The sequence below is a fragment of the Canis aureus genome, chromosome 27, assembly GCF_053574225.1.
Source record: "Canis aureus isolate CA01 chromosome 27, VMU_Caureus_v.1.0, whole genome shotgun sequence".
Classification (NCBI taxonomy): Eukaryota; Metazoa; Chordata; class Mammalia; order Carnivora; family Canidae; genus Canis; species Canis aureus.
In genome coordinates, this window is record NC_135637.1 from 18,155,360 (window position 1) to 18,176,701 (window position 21,342).

General features: G+C 33.9%; 1 protein-coding gene across 4 annotated transcripts in view; it reads right to left on the reverse strand.

The window, feature by feature from the left end:
* TAOK3 (TAO kinase 3) overlaps window positions 1–21,342 on the reverse strand; it is a 179,221-nt gene that overhangs the window by 68,027 nt on the left and 89,852 nt on the right. For 3 of the 4 annotated variants that reach the window (XM_077875837.1, XM_077875838.1, XM_077875839.1), the window contains exons 3-9: window positions 20,043–20,257; window positions 12,482–12,553; window positions 11,982–12,083; window positions 7,969–8,014; window positions 6,983–7,079; window positions 4,487–4,600; window positions 3,033–3,124 (exon numbers count right to left, since the gene is read on the reverse strand). In XM_077875837.1, the coding sequence (XP_077731963.1) occupies window positions 3,033–3,124; window positions 4,487–4,600; window positions 6,983–7,079; window positions 7,969–8,014; window positions 11,982–12,083; window positions 12,482–12,553; window positions 20,043–20,162 (643 nt within the window). In that variant the 5' untranslated portion in view covers window positions 20,163–20,257. Of the gene's footprint in view, window positions 1–3,032; window positions 3,125–4,486; window positions 4,601–5,072; window positions 5,100–6,982; window positions 7,080–7,968; window positions 8,015–11,981; window positions 12,084–12,481; window positions 12,554–20,042; window positions 20,258–21,342 lie in introns of those variants that run through there. The other variant, XM_077875840.1, reaches the window with a different exon arrangement.

The following is a 21,342-nucleotide window of genomic DNA, read 5'->3' on the forward strand; positions in this document are numbered from 1 at the left end:
CGCACATACCACATCTTCTCTACTCATTACTTTTGGTGGGAATGTAAACTGGTATAGCCACTGTGGAAAAGAATATAGAGGTTCCTCAAAAAATTAAAAATAGATAGACAAGACCATATGATCCAATAATTCCACTATTGGTATTTACCCGAAGAAAATGAAAACACTAATTCAAAAAGACATACACACTCCCATGTTTATTGAAGCATTATTTACAATAGCCAAGATACAGAAGCAGCCTGACTACCCATCAATAATTTTTTTATATATTATTCATCAATTTTCATAATAATAGCACCTACTTTGTAGCATTATTATCTCTTCTTTGCTGATGAGGAAACTGAGTCACAAGAGGACTTCTCCTAAAAGTTTTAAAGTTTTACTTTTCACTTGTGGGTATTTAGCCAATCTGGAATTTTATTTTTGTGCATGGCATAAGCTTGGGTCTAATTATAGTTTTTCTCATATAATTAACAAGTTGCCTATTACTTATCAAATGGGCGATCCTTCCCCCACTGATTTGTACTGTTTTCCTGTCTTACACCAAAATCTGACGTACACATGAGTCCATTTCTAGTGTGGTTTTTTAAAAAAATATTTTATTTATTTATTCATGAGAGACACAGTGAGAGGGAGGCAGAGACATAGGCAGAGGGAGAAGCAGGCTCCATGTGAGGAGCTTGATGTGGGACTCAGTCCTAGGACCCCGGGATCGTGCCCTGAGCTAAAGGTAGACACTCAACCACTCAGCCACCCAGGCGCCCCCCATTTCTAGGTTTTATAGTTTGTTCTATTGGATATTAGTTTTTCCCTATATCAATTGTGTATTGATTTAATTATGATGGTATGGGTTTTGGTACCATGAATTTTTGTTTTTTTTTTACCATGAGTTTTCTGTTCAAATTCTACTTCTTCAAAATTGTCTGGAGTAGTTTTGGCCCTCTGACTTTTAAAACTACCCTGTCAAGTTCTATATGGTATTGTTGGAAGTGCATCATATGTCCTTTTTATTTTATTTTTATATATTTATTTTTTAAGATTTTATTAATGAGAGAGACACAGAGAGGGGCAGAGACATAGGCAGAAGAAGCAGGCTTCCCTCAGGAGCCTAATGTGAGACTGGATCCCAGGAATCTGGGATCACAACCTGAGCTAAAGGCAGATGCTCAACCACTGAGCCACCCCTCATATGTCCTTTGAAAAGTATGCCATTATTTCTGCTGGGTCTCCCCATCCCAATCAGTATGAATAAATTAGATTAATTTCCTTTGCAGTGAGAGAATAACACAATATTAGACTGTAAAAAAGAAATCTACCGCTTCAATATCCTTTAACAGAGGACCAAATAAATTATGGTATATCCATAATACTGGAGGAGTAAGAAGATGCCAGTAAAAAATAATGATAAAGAGGTCTAAGCTACCAATATAAAACAGATCTCTAAGATGTTGTTAAGTGAAAAATCAATGAACAGAACCACTTGTATATGTTAACGTGGGTGAGAAAAGGAATATAATACATGTATACTCATATTTGTTTATATATTTGCAAAGAAACTCTGGAAGGATATACAAGAAATTAGTAACAGTGGTGCCCTGTGTGTACTGGCAGGGGTGGGAAAGGAAATGGATAAATAGGGCCAGAGGTCTAAGAAGTTCTTTTGCTGCATGTCTTTTTAGCTTTTTGATTTATAAACCATATGAATATTACTTATTTTTAAAAATCAAATATTTAAATATTCTAACTCTCCTCCCTGAACTCAGTTTTTTAAAAAATTAGTATCTCTTCAAGTTAAAAAAAAACAAAACAAAAAAGAAGTCATGTATATCATGTGTTTCTTAGTTCAAGGAAGGGGAATTGGAAATTCACTTAGTTCAAGTGAAGCAATTGGAAATGCAATACAAAGTATACCAAGTTGTCTTTACCAGTTAAACAGGTAAACTGGTAAAGTTTACCTGTTTAGTTTTAGAAAAAAGAAAACTATAGTCTTAGAATCAAACTGAAGCTCAGAAATTCTTATAGGATAAATTTGGATACCAGAATAGAGGACATTAGCCAAAAAAACTAGATGAAGAAATTTTTTAAAACTGTTTTAGAAAATTAAATATATTTATATAAATTTTAAATAACAAATCTAGATAAAGGCAGTGTTGTGCCAAAGCCGGCTCTCAGTGGCTTTGAAAGGTCAATTGTGCATCCCTTTCTTCAACTCCATAGTAATCCTATCTCTCCACCACCTAAGAATTATTGGTTAAATCTGTCAAGATAGCCCTGGATAAAGGTAACTTTCAGATACATTAAAGTTCCAAATATACAACCAGAATCAAGAATCTGCGGTGTTTTAGACAATTTTACGTAAATACAACAACACTTGGGGAACAACTTTAAAGCAGAGGGTATCTTCTAACACAAAGTTTTCTTGAAGGTTGCTCTGTAAATGGGTCAAATACAGTTTTTACAGTCAAATCTTAGATAAGCCTGCTGTTACTTTTTCAGATTTTCCTTGTACATGTGGAAATTAAATTAATACTGGGAAGGAAGGACATAAGTTATCATTCATGATATGGAGAATGGGTATTTTTCAAATATTAATATTTACTATTATGTATTCCCACATTTGATATTTGCTCTATCTGCTCAAAAAAAGTTTTTTAAAAGATTTTATTTATTTATTCATGAGAGACACAGAAAGAGGCAAAGACGTAGGCAGAGGGAAGAGCCTGATGCGGGGAGCCTGATGCAGGACTCAATCCCAGGATCCTGGGATCATGACCTGAGACAAAGGCAGATGCTTAACCACTGAGCCACCCAGGTGTCCCTGCTCAAACTCTTTTAAACTAATGACATGAAAATGTAGCAAAGAGAAAGTAATCTTCTGATGTTATACAAAAGCATAGAAAAAAATATAATAAATTCATGCTGCCTGGCTCACATATAGCAGTGACCCATTAAATAATAGCAGGATGAATGAATTAACAATCATAGTAAGGAGTGATTCTCAAAAGTATAATAAAAACAACTCTTTTACGCACCCATTTCAATACAGGTGATTCCAAGTGACCAAATATCAACTTTCCCATCATACTGTCCTTCGTCCATAGCTAAGATCACCTCTGGAGCCATCCTGCCAAACATAATGGGCAAAACTTGAGTTGCAAATTAAAATTCATCTCATAAAGCAATTCAGTGAAATAGCTTTTTGTGCACAGTCTGAAATTTTGTCTAATAAAGATATTATTCCCTTATCCAAGTAATTTGGAGAGACACTGCAATATGATATTCAAGTATTTATATGAAACACATTATTTTCAATAAGTCCTAGTTCCATCATTATCTATCAGTTTTACCTTGAATAAATTATTTAACCTCTGTGTACATCAGTTTTTCCAACTGTAATGTGGAGAGAATTCTAGTAGATACCTCCAAGAGATTTCTAAAGGATGAATATGTATGAAACACTTAAACAAGTAACTATAGACAACATGAAAAATACTTACGGATTTTTTTTTAAAGGATTTTATTTATTCATTCATGAGAGACACAGAAAGAGAGAGAGAGGCAGAGACACAGGTAGAGGCAGAAGCAGGCTCCATGCAGGGAGCCGGATGTGGGACTTGATCTCGGGTCCACAGGACCACATCCTGGGCTGAACGTGGCGCTAAACCGCTGAGCCACCCGGGCTGCCATACTTACGGAATTTTTAAAAACAATATAATCAGATATTTCAAAGATATTAAAAAATATTACAACGTAAAACAAACAAACAAACAAACAGACTACGGTAATTGATATTGTTTGTCCAGAATGGCTTTCCATAGGAGAGAAGGGGCCTTATCAGTTTAATATGTTTTTTTTTCCTGTTACTATGTGTGACTGCTTAGTAAATACTTTCTGATGATCGTGAACAAAAAAATTCAATATAGTAGCTGATATATATATTTTTTTGTAGGTAAGTAATTAACCAGGGATATAAGTCATTCTCCAAGGTACAATGAAATTCCAGTTTATCTATGAAAAGAAGGAAAGGCATCTTAAATAGATGGGGTGAAATTTTAAGTTAGTGACAAACTATAGTAACAGAGAACTCAACAAACATGGGAACCTGGATTTCTTTCATTGAAAGGTAATATTTATGCTTTTGACTAGTTAGAGAAGGTTAAAGAAACTGCCTTGTCTTTGCCTAGAGATCCTGCATCAAGAGAAAGTTTCAAAAGAAACTTCAAATGAAATCTAAAACCTGAGCTTGGTCAGTGAGTTGATAATCCTATTCGGTTTACACGCAGTGACATCAACCTTATTTGAACAATTTAAAGTCACTGGAAATTTTATACTGTTTCTTTTTTTTGGAGTAAGATTTTATCCTTTAATGAAATCTCATTTGAGGAACATGGTGAGACACTGTCAAAAAACAAAACAAAAGCGGTGCCATGAGCTCATCTTGTTCATGTATGCTCATTTAAAATTCTAGTTTTTAAATTCTACATACCAGTAAGGTGTGCCCACGAAGGAGTTGGCAGGAGAAGCCATTGAGGCAGATCCAAAATCAGCTAGTTTCACCTGACCTGGCTCTGTTAGAAGAATATTTCCTGCTTTAATATCCCTATAGGACAAAATAAGAGGGTTAGAAAATTACTTTTCATCTTTGATTATGGAATAGGTCAGAGCATGCAATTAATAAGACAAAAAGTTTATTAAAAAGAATCTTGTTCAGTTAGCCAGAAGGGGATTTAGTAATTACTGCATGTTATAAGGGGGCCCGGATTCCTGGGTATACTTACAGGTAGGTCAAAGTAATTACTAAAAGGTAGAGCTTTCTTTAGAGGGAGAGAATGCAATGAGAAAAAAGGCAGACATGGCAGACAGGAAACCCTATTCAGTTGCTACACTTAAAAAAGCATATTCTCAGATGCTAAATCCAGTCATCAACAGTATTCTTTATGCTGGGAAAACCGGTGCCATTTGTAATTGCCTTTTTTTTTTCCCCCAAAATTACAAAACATTTTTGGAGTCTAAACCAACTTTCAATAACTCTATATTGTCTACCTACCAATAAACCTCAACTACACACATACCTTTTCTTTCTTGCCTGTGACCCTTTCTCTCTGCTTTAATTGTAACTGCCAACTCTAAGGCATTTGAGGGCACATGTTATATAGAAGGTGTTATTTTAAAAATAACACTGTACAGTAAAAAGAAGACCCTGAAAGATCAAAACAAACAAGGATTAGGGATTAGGAAATTGCATTTCTATTGTATAGACAAAGAATCGCAAGTGGTTACTACTAAAGCTATTAGATATTGTATGCAGCAGAAAGTTTTTAAAATGATTTAAAAATACTCGTTGTTAAGGATGATAATTTAGAATGAAAAGATGTGGATGTACTCTTGATTCTCTTCCAAAAAAGCATGAGATGTAATGAATACTAGGAATCAAGATTTATAAATTGATGGGCCGTGGAAAGACAAAGAGAGAATGAGGAAAATTTAAATTGAAGATGAGAAGGTTCAAATGCTTCCAAAACAAAGTCTCCAAAAATCTTCTCTTGAAAATTCAGTTTCTTTACTCAAGATGACATTAGGTATTGTCAGAGAGAACTAAAAAAACATTCATTTCTCTAATAACAGAAAAATATCTTTTCTCTATTACCTTCAATTAGAACATTGACTTGTCATATCAAAATAATGAATCTGAGATGTGGTGTTTATTTTTAAATAGGGAGCAAATTTTAAAAGTTTTTTTTCCAACTTCTTTTATATAGCAAAGAAGATAAAGTATAATAGAGAATATAAAACATTAAATTAATGTGCAGATTTTGGTAACAAAGCCACAAAAAAATGAACCATGGAATTAAATAGGAACTGGCAAAATCACATATAAACAAGTTGGCATTTGGTAATGACATTTTGGTATCAAAAATATGTACTAAAATATTTTTTGTCAAATCCATAGACATTATGGTTAAATCCATTTTATCAACATTTATTAGATATGGTTAGGTTCATTCTATGTATTTATAAGTAAGCCAAATTCATGGCAGGAATTTTGGTCTGCCTATCTTGAGGAAGTTCTGTTTTTGTCATACCAGTAACTGGTAATGGCTATTCTATGGTGATTAAAGCAGAAGCAAAAGGGGAACCTACAATGTAATAGTTTCATTTCTTCCTAGTAAATATAAAAGTTTTTTCTTTTGTTTTTGAGTCATCTGAGATCCTTTATATCTACCTCATATTCCACTACTTCTACCCCCATTCATTAAGGTAACTATGCTAGAAGTTCTTTACTGAGAGAAGGAAAGATTAAGAACAACATTTTTATTTAAGACAAGTTAGTGGTAGGAAGTAGATTGGAGGAAGGACAGTGGAGTTGTGGTAGAGAAAATAAAAGGTAGAGGAAAACCTTGGATTAGGAGTTAAGAAATCTGATCTTCAATCTTTATTCTGTAAAACCCGTGAAACTACGGGCAATTATTTAAATCTTTCAGAGTCCCAGTTTCTTCATCTGCCAAGATAAATACAATAATATCTTCCTAAATATCTATGTAGACTATAGAAATGCACAATGTTTTAAAGTGATAAAACAGCATATATTTATAGAGGATTGACTTGTTATTCGAAATAGGAAAAGGAGAAGAAACTCAGCTAGAAAATAAACATATGCAAGGAAGGCTAATTTTTTTCTTCTTGGCATTGTATCAAAAGGCTGTTGGGCCCTTCCTCAAAATTCCCTGCAACAGCCAGCTTGGAGAACAGTTCCTGACAGAACAGAGGTGTAGAAAATCTTTGTGTACATCTGGGACAGACCAAGAGACAGGAGCTACATTCTGACAACCTTATTTCTTATATCCAGCTGCAGCAGCAGCAGGAGCAGCAATCTCTTTGCTCCCTATAAATCTACAGGCACCCTAAAAAGTGGAGCATGCACTAATTTTCAAGATTCCTTGGAGAGCCCTGTTACTAATATGTAACTGGTCTCTAATCTTACCTATGAATCAGTGCATGAGAATGCAGGTAGGCCAGCCCCTGCAAGGCACCGTGAGTAATGGCAGCAATTTCCACTTCTTGAAGTGGTTTCTTGTGAACTGAGAAAGGGAAAAAAAATTCAGAAATAGTAATCAATTGCATTCTTTTTAATATCTTATACAATTGTATCATACTGAATTACATACTCTCAAATGACAATTTGAGAATAGATTCATCATATTTCCTATAGAATTGCAATAAATAATCAGTTAACAGGAAACCCAAGTACAAAAACAAACAAATTCCTTAAAACAAAATAAAACGAAGCCTGATATTCACTGTAATGAATTGTTAATTGACTTGTCAGTTGCAAGTCAATGCCTCCACTGATTCCAATTGGCCAGGCCCAAATTTACCAGTCCTTTGTGACATTTTAAATGCCTAGAGTGTTTTAGGTTGTATTATTCTCCTCTCCACAGCGCATCTATAATTACCTCTTCTAACTACAGGTTTTCATTATTTGTGAAAGCAGCTAATAAGCAATTTCTATTCAGAGATCAAGGATGATATAAAAAAGGTTTTTTTTTAATGTAAATTTTTAACTCAATCTCTGTTTATAATAGCATTTGGAGAAGAGAACTGGGTCAGTCAAGATATTTGAAAGAGTTAAATATCAATATAATTTGATACCGTCTACCTCTCTTTCATACATACACGTGAATTTGACGTTTTTGGCTACATACATTAGATCACATTAGCCAAACATTTTTGTAAGTACTTGCCCTGGATGGGCCATGTATTCAACAACAGGAAGGCTACTAATTCACTTTCAGCCACTGTAGAGATAAAGTTTGCACAGCTCATCCACACAACCATTAGGTCTAAGTCATCATCCATTTGCTTTGCCCAAATAAATAAATAAACAAATAAACTTCATTTTAATATAGGAGTAGATAATATTCTGGTCAAGGCATAACAGAAAGGAGGGGATAGTGCTTTTATTCTTACCTTCTAACAAATCGGAGGCTGAGCCTAAGCAATATTCCATCACCAACTGTAATAGATTAAAATAATAACCAAAATAATCACAGTTAATAAGAAACTGCTAAAACCAACCAAGTAACCAAGGAACTAAGGACGCTAGGAGAGTAAGTATTCTGACCTACTTGAATCTGGATTAAATTTTGGTCATCCGACACTAATTGATTTTTATAACTTATCATATGGTTTTGCCATTTCCTCCTTGGAACTGGAATGTTCTAAGACTATAAGGGTACTGATATGAAATGGTCAAGCTGAGATTGCTACTTATTTACTAGGTTCTACACCATCTTGTTTCAAAAAGATTTAAGGTAGTTAGGTTACACTTTAAGTTAAATTTTGTACCTTGGAAAGTGGCAACCAAATACAATACTAATATAATCTATACTGGGAAAACTAAATAAAATAAACCAGTAAGTAGTAAATCCCTTATTTTCACATTTAAAACACTTCCAAACAAGAAAATATTATTTGGAACTCAATCTGAAGATGTACCTTGCTATGTAGCCTTACATTATCTTGCATCTCTGAAATGGGATATTTAAATTTTTATATTAAAATATTTCTAGAACAATCTTATTAACATACTATTGTTATTTCCTGGGTTTGCAATCTTGGGAAGCTTTTCAAAAGCAAAAAGGAGAAAATTCTTTTACTCTCATCTTAGATTTTTTTTTTTAGGTATCCCAGACTACTGATTTATAGACAAGGTCAGAACCACGAGTTCTCAGTGACCAATCTCCACACACATACACTCTACATACTATTTTCTTATTCTAAAAAACATCATTATGTTCCTTTTGAAATATAAATTTCCTAACATCATCTACACATAATCACTATTAACATATTAGCTCTTTTCATTTAAAATAATTGATGCAAAAATAGATGTTTATGTATTATGTATGTTGTATTACTGGAATAATTTAGAAGAATATGAGATAAAATTATATAATACATGATACATAATGTTATGATCATAATATTATATATTATTATACATAATAATGCATTATATAAGATTAATTTATAGTATCATATTCTTCTATATAAATCTAATAATGCCAGGTACATAATACATATTATATATCATATTATTATGTATAATAGAGACATATTTACATCTAAACTATTAAATTTGTTACGTATTTATATAGGTAACTAAATATATAACTATATATGTTAAAATTATTTCATTACCAGAATAATTTAAAACATGAGAAACATAGAAGTTTAAAGTTTTGAAATTTTATTATAGTTTTCTGCTTGACATTAAAATAAGCAGATTCAGAAACATTAATTTTATTTATTTATTAATAGAAGTATGGTTGACATACAATATTATGTTAGTTTCAGGTATACTTCATAGTGATTCAACAATTATCTGTTATGAAATGCTCACTACCCTAATTGTAGTTACCATCTGTCACTGTAGGAAGTTATTAAAATATTACTGACTATATTCCCCATGTACTTTTTTCACCTTCTTTATTTTAACTGGAAGTTTGCACTTCTTAATCTCCTTTACCTATTTCACCCATTCCCCCACCTCTCTTGTCTGGCAACTAACAGTTTGTTCTCTGTGTATATGAGTTTGTTCCTGGTTTTTTGTTTGTTCATTTGTTTTTTTAGATTCCACATATAAGTGGCATCATATAGCTTTTGTCTTTCTCTGTCCAACTTATTTCACTCAGCATAATACCTGCTAGGTCCATCCATGTTGTCACAAATGGCAAGATTTCATTCTTTCTTATGACTAAGTAATATTACGTTGTATATGTACACCACATCTTTATCCATTCATCTGTCAGTATCACTTAGGTTGCTTCCATACCTTGACTATTATAAATATGCTACAATAAACATAGGGGTACATACAGCTTTTCAAATGTGCCATTTGTTCTCTTTGAGTAAATACCAAGTAGTAGAATTACTAGATTGTATGGTATTTCTATTCTTAATTTTCTGAGGAACTTCCATACTGTTTTCCACAGTGGCTGTACCAATTTACATTCATACCAACAATGCACAAGGGTTCCTTTTCTCCATATCCTTGCCAATAATTGTTTTTTTCTTGTCTTTTTGATACTAGCCATTCTAATTGATGTGAAGTATAATTTTATTTCTTATTGTGAAATGAAAGATTCCACATTAAATCAATATTATAATAAACATTAGCTTTTTAGGCGCACTATTTTGTTTCTTCTTTATTGAGGTATAATTGACATACACTATTTCTTTGTTTAACCAATTTTGATGGAAAGATTTCCTAAAGTAAGTAAATTAATATGCACATATAACTTCCTTTAACTGAGTATATGGAATATGAACATAGAACTTTAAAACCAAATGGAGAGAATATGTTTACAGTTATGGTTATATTTTTAAAAATTATATGTTAATGTATATTTTTGTCATGGATATTTTTTCTTATTATTCCATAACATATGGACACCTGAGCTGAGGCCAGTTGTTAATAGCTCTAGTTGCTCTACCTTTTTTTTTTTTTAATATTTATTTATTTGAGAGAGAGAGAGAGAGAGAGAGAGAGAGAGAGAGACTGAGCCAGCAGGGGGAGGGAGAGAGAAACTCATGCAGATTCCATACTAAGGGTGGAGCCTGACATGGGGCTCAGTCTCACAACCCTGAGATCATGACCTGAGTCATAATCAAGAGTTAGACTTTCAACTGACTGTGCCACCCAGGCATCCCTCTATTTCTAAATTAGAAGTCTGCTTTTTAACTTCCCTGGTTTCTTCTTTCTGGTCAAATCAGTCTTGTGGCTATTTGTATGCATGTCTCTGGCAGTTTAGTTCCTATGAGCATCTTCTATTTAGCCTATCAAATCTGTTGTGGGCAGAGACCCGTTAACCAAGCTTATTAGCACTCTATGTAACCTAAGAGTAAATAAGCTTTAAATAAGAGCTCAGAGGAATTTCTGAAGACTCCAAACACGATATTTAGCACTTGATTGTGTAACATTTATCCTGCCTGCTTAAAATCCCTTTCTTGACTCCTTTAAGGTGGCTGACTCTCCTCAGGAGAACTGACTGCCGGATAATGAGATACTCCTCTGATTAATTACTTTGGCTCAGAACAGAAGTGATGGCTCTAGATATCTTAAAAGATGCTTGAAAAGAAATGTTTAAGTATATTGTTTGGTTGTCTATCTGGGAACAAAAATTATATTCCCTAACTGGAGATCATGTATAGGAAAGCACTTATACTGGTAATTCTCAATAAATGAATTTCAATAAATGATAGATTGGACTTTAAACTGGAATTTAAGATTTGATACAGCACAAAGTATAGCATTTTCATGTACTAAATAGTGCCTAAGGTGCTAACCTAAAAAATACAATCATGTGAAAACATACTAAAAAAAGATAGAGTGAAACAAAAGACTTTTTGGGGAGTGGGGGAGGGGGCAGAAGGAGAGGTAGAGAGAGAATCCCAAGCAGGCTCCACAGCCAGTGCAGAGCATAATGCAGGGCTTGATCTCATGACCTGAGCTGAAATCAAGAGTCAGATGCTTACCTGACTGAGCCACCCAGGCACCCAAGACTGTCATTTTAATCATATGCTAGGCCCTTCTGATAAAACTTGGACCATGACAGTAATACTAAACATAATTCTAAATTTGGGGGGAATTGGAATGAGGAATGAGAAATGGCAATGATGAAAATTCTAGGATGAGAATAAAAGACTCTGCCTTTTACTTCTGCAAATAAATCATTATAAAACAATATTAACTTTTTACTGTTTGTTGATTGTTTATAGAATAAAATTTCTGATAGGCTAGATATCATATTTAATCTTATAGAATGTTTACCATATCACACACTAACAAATGTTAGATACTGATAACAAAAGTCAAATGGGACAGAAATGGGACTGATAATTCTGCAGATCAAAGAGATAACAAAAAACAGAAAAAATTTTAATAGGAAATAAGTGATAATACAGGTCCTTTGACTTACCCAAGCAGTGTGCTCTTTCAAGTAACAACCTTTATACTCAATGGTATTAGGATGCTTTAATTGTTGTAAAAACTTGACTTCCTTGAGAATATCTTGCCATTTCTATTGAAGTAATAAAGAAACTGGTATGATTTTTAGGCTGGAAATAGTATTTTATTATCAAGTATACATATATAGTATCCTTTTCATTATTTTAAATGGACAAGGTAAAGGTTTAATTAAGTGAAGAAGCTGTTTAAATTTGTGTTATTTCTTTAATTTTAGTATATGTAAATGTAAATCTATTACCAAATATTTAGCAAATCTATCATACTACCTTATGTTCTATTCCACAGAAATCCATATGATTGAGATAGAATATTAAGAATATTTATTATACACTTCACAAAAAAGAATAAAAAGAACTATGATAAAGAAATGTTTAAAGAACTTTGTTTCTACTGTCAGTTTCATACTAACTGGCTCATGTCAGTTTAGGTATACAACTGTCTTTAACATACCTCATGTGTCTGTTTCCCACTATAGGACATTTTTTTAACTGCCACCACTTCATTGGTGTGAGCATTTGTGGCCTGTGTTGAGAGAGCAGAAGAAAAAAAATAAAAAGAATGAATGATGTTTCAGCCACTTTAATGTAAATATTTGACTAGAGACTTTAAATAATATTCTCACACTTCATTATCACAGTTTAAAGATGCTGAAACTTCTCATAGGCTAGATAGACATTTCTACCCCACTGTAATGTATAGCTTCTCTTGATCCCTATCCATATATGTGCAAAGACTATAATACTACAAAGGACTGGAGTTTAAAAAAATACACCCAATCAAACAAAAATAAGTCAAATTTCCAAAATATCCATATTGGCTTCACCATGTAAAATGTCCATCATTGGAGAACCAGTTAGGTAATGTAGTACAATCATATGATGAAATAAATAGTTGAAGAATGAAGTAACCTATATGAATATACAGTATTATGGAAAGATATAAAAATATGACAAAAACAAGCTGCATATTATCTTACTTTTGCAAAACAGCACTAATGTGAGTGTATGTGTGGAAACAATGTGAAAGAATTTATACCAGAGTATCTATCAGTGATAATTCCTAGAGCAGTGCTGTCCAACAGAACTTTCTGTCTTGAGGGACATTTTTTATATCTACATTATATATGATAACATGTGAAACGTGGTTACAGTGACTGAGGAAATGGAGTTTATATTTTAATTAATTTAAACCTAAATAGTGGCTACTGCACTGAACAATGCAGCAGAAGGTAAAATTTTAAGAGGGGCTTTCACTTCCAAAAGTACTTATGTTTTAAATAAGAATGTGTTGCATATATACATACATGTGTGTAGTCATCTACAAAGACTGCCTTCTTTCATAATTATCTCTATATCTTTTGCTACCCAAAATATAATAGTTCACTGAGAGCACACATGAAAATAACAAATAACTCAAATAACAGTCTTCCTCCAAATTTACATAAGAGATTTAAAACTAGATATTTTTCTAAAAAATTTCAGAAAAATAAATATAAGACATTAAAAGATTATCTAATTTTGGCTTTCTTTTAATAACAGGGTTCTGTATCAGTGCCACACTCCTGATGTCAGTAAGCTATTTTGGTTCTAAGATATTATTATTGTAAACTAGTAAAGCTATAGCAATGGTTCTGAGGTAAAAGACTGGAATTCACTCACTGATAAAATTCTATCAGGTCACTGATTTTAGAGAAAAATGCATAATCACTTTCTTAAATACTCTTAAAGAAGCTCCTCAGGTAAAACTATGAATTTCTAATTTAAAAATTTTTATTTCTAACTTAAAAAATATATACATTTTTAAAGATTTTCTTTATTTATTCATGAGAGACACATACAGAGAAAAGCAGAGACATAGGCAGAGGGAGAAGCAGGCTCCATGCAGGGAGCCTGACATGGGACTCGATCCCAGGTCTTTGGGATGAGGCCCTGAGTTGAAGGCGGTGCTAAACCTTTGAGCCACCCAGTCTGCCTCAAATATTTTAAAATTAAAAATGAACAATAACTTGATATAAAAAATTCAACCCCAGACTCTTACTGATAAAATACTGAGCAAATGAACCCTTAATGAAAAAAAATTTTTCTACAAGCACTAAAGAAAAAGTACCTATTATAAAAATAAAGTATCTCCTAGTTAAGAGTTTTCAAATCAGTAGGTCTATACAAAGGCATTTTTTAGGTATATTGCTCATTTAGAAGGTACAGATAGATTTTTGCTAACAACAAAAGTCTCTCACATTTTGCTGGCTTTTAAAATTTAATGCTAAGACTGCTTATATGACAGCAGCAAAGACAAGCTGATGTGAATTCAGTATTACAATCAAGCAAGGTTAGAGTGATTATATCTGAAAAGTAGATTTTTGGGGGATGAATCTATGTACTGTGCAGCTTACGCACCCTGGGAAAGGTGCGTAAGGAAATGCTCAAGCAATGAGGAATTTTAACCTGTAATGGGGTTTTAAAAAACAAATCCTTAACCTTTATAAAAAGAAAAGAAAAGAAAAGACCCACACAAATGGAATCAGAAGGTATTATCTAATTGCTTATTAAGGTTATTTATAATCAGTGCTTGTTTGGTACCAGAGACTTGAAAATAAATCACCCTAGAATAAAAAGATATTTCTTGGGGTGCCTGGGTGACTCAGTCGGTTAAGCATCTGACTCTTGATTTTTGGCTTAGGGTTGTGAGATATAATCCCCAATCTGACTCTGTACTCAGGGAGGGAAGTTTGCTTAAGATTCTCTCTCCCCCTCTTCCTCTGCCCACTCCTTCGGATACACTCTCTCCAAAAATAAATAAATAAATCTTTAAAAAGCATATATATTTTTCCTTACATTTACAGAGTAATCATTACTTAGGACTTGGTAAGTACACTTGCTTACAGAACCTGTCTACTGGAGCACTGACTCAATATTTGAAAAACATTTCCATGTTGATTTTTCTTAGATGTGAAATTTATTTTTTTAAGTTTTTAAATTCCAGTTAGTTAACATACAGTGTAATATTAGTTTCAGGTGTAGAATTTAGTGATTCAACACTTGCATACATCATCCACTGCTTGTCACAAGTGCATTCCTTAATCTCTATCACCTGTTTCACCCATCCCCTTCTTCTCCCCTCTGCTAACCATTAGTGTGTTCTCTAAAGAGTCTATTTAGATATGAATTTTAAAAAAAGATTTTATTTATTTATTCATGAGCGACACACACAGAGAGAGAGAGAGAGAGAGAGGCAGAGACAGAGGCAGAGGGAGAAGCAGGCTCCATGCAGGAAGCCTGAGATGGGACTCAATCCCAGGTCTCCAGGATCACACCCTGGGCTGAAGGCGGCGCTAAACCGCTGAGCCACCGGGCTGCCCTGAAATTTTTAATATAATTTTATAGTGGTTAAAATTCAGAAACTTAAAAAAAAAATCAATGTTTTAATACAGAGAAAGCTAACTATCAGTGGGGTCTCAGCTTTCCAGTACTTCAAACAATATTATGATTACAACCTCTACACGTTTCAAGTGTTGTGTTGAAGCTTACATTCATACTTAACACTTCCAATAGTCTCACTGATCTCAGTAACTTTAAGCAAGATCATTAACTCAAAAAATATTTAGATTCCTATGTGTTTGATATTTTCTTAACCATTTCCAGCTATATTTGATTCTCATCCACTTGTTGCTGATTTATAAAAAAAATTAAAAAATTAAAAATAAGCTTTTCTTTTTGCTGTTATTAAGTCTCAACTAAAACTAAAAGGTAATTATATCCAGAAGAACAGAACTAAATTATTAGCCTTAGATGGATTATAGAAGATACACTAAGTTCAACAAAGCAACACTAGAAATGAAGAACCTACATAGTCGTGTTAAGTGAATACAAAAATGAGCATGCTTGGCCCTTTTCTATTTTCCTTTAATATGATTTCTTACTATCTCATCTGTTCATGCTGCTAATTTCTGAATTATGTAAATCCAGACACACAGTGATATTTCATCAAGTTAACAGCTTCCATTTTTTCTAAATATACTCTCAGCTGATTGATCCTATAAGAGCTGAGCTAGCTTATAATTCACGTTGAACATACTTCCTGGCATCATTCTGTGTAAAAGCTATAAACTACAAAAATCTAACAGAATTATAGTGTTTAGGTATAAAAATGTTGGTTGCTAGAATCTGGTCTTAATGGCTTGCTAGCACGACCAGGATTCATGAAAAGTACTAATTAGCAGTGCTCCCAATTTCTCTGAGCTCTCTATAATTCATTCCTTCATTCAACAAATACTTATTAGGTATTCAAAAATTGTCAGGTATTGGGCTAAGAATTATGAGTAAATGTGTCTACTATCTATCTCTCATGTAGCAGCATAGACAGTAACAAAAACATTATAACCAACAAATATAAAATTGCAATTGTGACAGGTGCTGTAAACAAGAGTATGTGTTACTCTGAGAAAAAAAACCGGGGGATGTGACTTGGGCATGTCAGACAAGAGGTCCTTGAGGAAATGAGGCTTCAGCTGAGAGCTTAAAGAGAAACAGGAGTTAAGAAGGTGAGGTAAAAGGGGAAACACATTCCAGAGAGAATGGTTTATGCAAAGATCCTATGATGATGGTCAAAAGAAAGCTATAATATTATATAGCTAAGGCAATGAGAACAAGATATAGCTTCAGTACAAACAGGGACACATCGTGGAAGACCTTTTAGGCTGGGTACAGTAAGGGTTTTGATCTCAGCCTAAGAACGGAGAGCTCCTGAAGGCTTTATAGATAAAGGTGATGTGATCGGATTTACTTCTTTTTCTCCCAAGCTCACTGTAGTGCAGACAACAGACTAAAGACAGACCTAGAATGGACACACAAAGATGGGAGGATATTGCAGTTGTCCAAGGAAAAGACGATAGTCTTCTGGGTTCTCATGGTATGAGTAACTAGAGGAAGAATCTATTAATCCTGAGGGAGGAATTATACATAAATATTACTGTGGCCAGTGAGAACTCCATTTTTAAGGTATTACCTATGTGACCCTTATGAATGAAAGGTTTAAGCTTTTCTAAGTCTTACTGTAAAGTATAAGTTAATTCTTCTTTAATCTGTTTTTTACAGCTTTATGGGTTTCTATGAGCCTGTATTATTCATTTTGCATACGGGTGATACTATATAGTTAATGATTACATTTTCAAAACCACTCAGTTATGCTTATGATTTCTCTAGTCTATCATATCAACAAATAACATATATTTAGTGTCTGCTGTAAACAAGGCACTGGGCTAGCCTTTAGAGTTATAAAGAAATATTAGAAACGGTCCTCATGGGATCCCTGGGTGGCGCAGTGGTTTGGCACCTGCCTTTGGCCCAGGGCGCAATCCTGGAGACCCGGGATCAAGTCCCACGTCGGGCTCCTGGTGCATGGAGCCTGCTTCTCCCTCTGCCTGTGTCTCTGCCTCTCCCTCTCTCTCTCTGTGACTATCATAAATAAATAAAAAATTAAAAAAAAAAGAAACAGTCCTCATTTTCAAAAGGCATATACTCTCGCTAAATAGACAGGACTTAGCCCAAACAGCAAATAGATCACTAGGTCTTCTGCAGCCTACTACAAAGTAGGTCTCATTTAGTCCTTAGTACAAAGGCTTGCAGGTAAGTTTCAAAACATGCTTGGTTTTTTTGTAGTCAAAGGTGAATTTTGAGAGGGCTCTAGCTGCTTTTTTAAAAAATTTACTTTTTAAAAATTTAAATTCAAGTTAGTTAATGTATTGGGTCTTTTTGGTTGCAAGGGTAGAATTTAGTGATTCATTAGTTGCATATAACATCCAGTGCTCATTACATCTAGCTGCTTTGTAAAATATTAAAGTCAAATAGAGATTGGAACTACTCTGACTCTGGCCAAGAAAGATTCTGAGAGGATGAATGGAGTTGTAAATATAAGGAAAGTAAGAAAATATGACTGAGGAAAGTATCTTGGAGCAAAACAAATAGGTCATAAATAAATACATACAGGATATTTCTATTTTTTAAAAGTTCGAAACCAGGCAAAACCAAATTATATTGTTAAGATGCAGAAGAAAGTGGGCTCCATACAAAGAAAGGCTAGAAAATCATCACCATAAAATTCAAAATAGACAAAACTTAAGAGGGGCTTCCAAGGTGCTGGCAATATTCTATTTCTTGGCCTGGCAGGTGTTTATAAAGGGATTTACCTTTTAATTGTTCTTTAAGTTACATATTAAAATATATGGGGGGGATCCCTGGGTGGCTCAGTGGTTTGGCGCCTGCCTTTGGCCCAGGACGTGATCCTGGAGTCCCGGGATCAAGTCCCGCGTCAGGCTCCCCGCATGGAGCCTGCTTCTCCCTCCTCCTATGTTTCTGCGCCCCCCCCCTCTGTCTATCATAAACAAACAAACAAATAAATAAATAAAATAAAATATATGGGTATGTATTTGTGCACACTTCTGTATGTATATTTATAATTTAAAAATCCTCTTTTTAAAAAAGCATCCCTAGGGTACCTGGCTGACTCAATTGGCAGAGCATGTGACTCTTGATCTCAAGGTTGTGAGTTTGAGCTCCATGTTGGGGGCAGAGATTACTATAAACAAACAAACAAATAAACTTAAGGGGAAAAAAAAAGCATCCCTTTGAATGAAGAAGACAGGACTTCGGTTGGGCCTTAAATAGGATTCTAAACTCAAAGACTAATATAGCACTGTTGACTAGAAAATCAGCACTCTTTTCAGCCCTGGAAGGCCACTTAATGATAAAATATACTTGAATAGAAGTCAAATATTAGATGGGGGCAAAGGAGAAGTGATGGTAATGCTGAGCACAGACACAAAAGCATGAGAAAGTTCAGGGAAAATCCAGGCTGAAGATTTGGCTAGAAACAAAAAGATGAGCTAAAAAAGCAATTAATAAAATCTTATCTGTAAGGACAACTGAAGATAAGCCCTACCCAGATGCCAAAACATAAAGGATCACCTAAAAGTCAAATACCATTTAAGAAAAAAACCTATTCTATAACAGGTTTAGAGGAGAAATAAGTAATAAGTAGTATTTAAACATTACTTGCTTTAATGGACTAGGCCTCTTAAAAATATTTATGACTTTGATGAGGCAAACTTCTAAGGTTATATAAATAAATTAAAAAGTACATTTTCTGTAATGAATTTCAAGTGAATGAGATATGCTAACATTTCAGTCACTTCCCATTCTCCTCATCAGAAGATAATCACAGTCTTAGAATTCAAATTGACTTTAGGGTATAAACCTTATATCCTTTAACTTAAAATTATGACTTGACATGGATATTACTAAAAATCTTTGTTGGTCCATCTTTCTGAGTAGCCATCTATCCATCCATCCATCCATCCATCCATCCATCATTTATTGAGTTCCTACTATTATCAGACACTATATAGGTTACTGGGGATATAGCAATGATAAGATAGACATAATCCTTACCCTCATGGCACTTATGTAGGAGGAGGGACATACATGAGTCAAAAAGTCTTACACATAATTATTTAATTATAACCATGATAAATGCAACAATATGCAAGCACAGTCTACTATGAGATCATAAAGAAAGTCTTAATTTAGTGCTGGACAGTTGAACAGGAAAGGCAATTTTGTGGATGTACTTAAGCTGAAATCTGTAGGATAAGCAGGAGTTAGGTAGGGATGGGGATGCAATGTGCAGAGTTTTCCAGGTGAGAGGAAGAGAATGTATAAAGGCCCTGAGGCAGAAAAATAGCTTGGCATATAGAAGAAATGCATAGGGCCAAAATTCAGGCTTATAACATTTTTTGGACTTCCTTGATAGCAGAGTCAGGTGGTGATAGAGATACCACTGACTTTAATAATGCCTAGAACTCTAGGACTGTTTTTTTCAGCAATGAGTATTTGCCTCTAGTGTAGACATTTAATTTGCAGAATAAACATTAAAACCAATATTTTACAAGTAATGGAATGTACAGAATTCAAACTTCTCTAACTTAATCTCTCTAAACAATTCTAAAATTACTTACAAAATAAACTGCTCCAAAACTTCCATGTCCAATTTCATGCAAATCAATAAAAAGTTCTTCAGGGTCGTCTTTGTAGAAGAGATCAGCAATCTCTGGGTCCTTTGGCACCCCTTTACGCATGATGACCAATATCTGCAAACGTCTTGCTTTTGATATCCCAGTCAGCCTTATCTCTCATTTATAAATATTTGGAGGGGGAGGTAAGTTTTTAGTACCTGTAGAAAAATAAGGTTTGACATTCACTTATTTCTAAAACATCTTGGTTGGTGGCAATATAAATTAACATTAAAAAATACCTTGGTCTTACAACTTCATAATAAAAAAACAACTCGAAAGAAAAATGGGCAAAGGATCTGAATAGACATTTATCCAAAGATACACATGAAAAGATGCTCCACATTATTAGTCATTAGAGAAATAAAAATTAAAGTCATAGTAATATACCATTTAAATCCACTAGGAATACTACTATCAAAAAGTCAAATAAATATTGGTAAGGACGTGGAGAAATTGGAACCCTCTAAACCTGCTGGTGGGAATGTAAATTGTGTATCATTGTGGGAAACAGATTGGCAGTTCGTCAAAAACTTAAAAATTAAGTTACCATTTGAATCAGAAATTCTACTCGTTGGTATAGGCCCAAGAGGAATAAAAACATATGTCCACATAAATACTTATATGGGCGGATATTGACCACAGCATGATTCATAGTAGCCAGAGCTAGATACAACCCAAATGTCCATTTGATGAATGAACAAACAAAATGTGGTACATCTGTACAATGGAATATTATTCCGGCAATATATGCTACAAGATGCATAAAACTTGTAAACATAATGTGAAGTTAAAGAAGCCAGTCACAAAAGATGACATAGTAAATAACTCCATTTATAGAATATACCCAAAATAACTAAATATATAGACACAGAAAGCAGATTATTGGTTGCCTACGGCTAGAGGAAGTAGAGTTTGGGAGTGATAGCTAAAATGTATGGGCTTTCTTTTTAGAGTGATGAAAATGTTCTAAAATTGATTGTGGTGATGGTTGCTCAATGGTTAATATACCAAAATCCACTGAATTGTATACTTTAAATGAGCTATATCTCAAGAAATCTGTTTTTTTTTTTAAGATTTTATTTATTTATTCATGAAAGACACACAGACACACACACACAGAGGCAGAGACACAGGCAGAGGAAGAAGCAGGCTCCATGCAGGAATCTCAATGTAGGCCTTGGTTCCGGGACTCCAGGATCAAGCCCTGGGCCAAAGGCAAACACTCAACCACTGAGTCACCCAG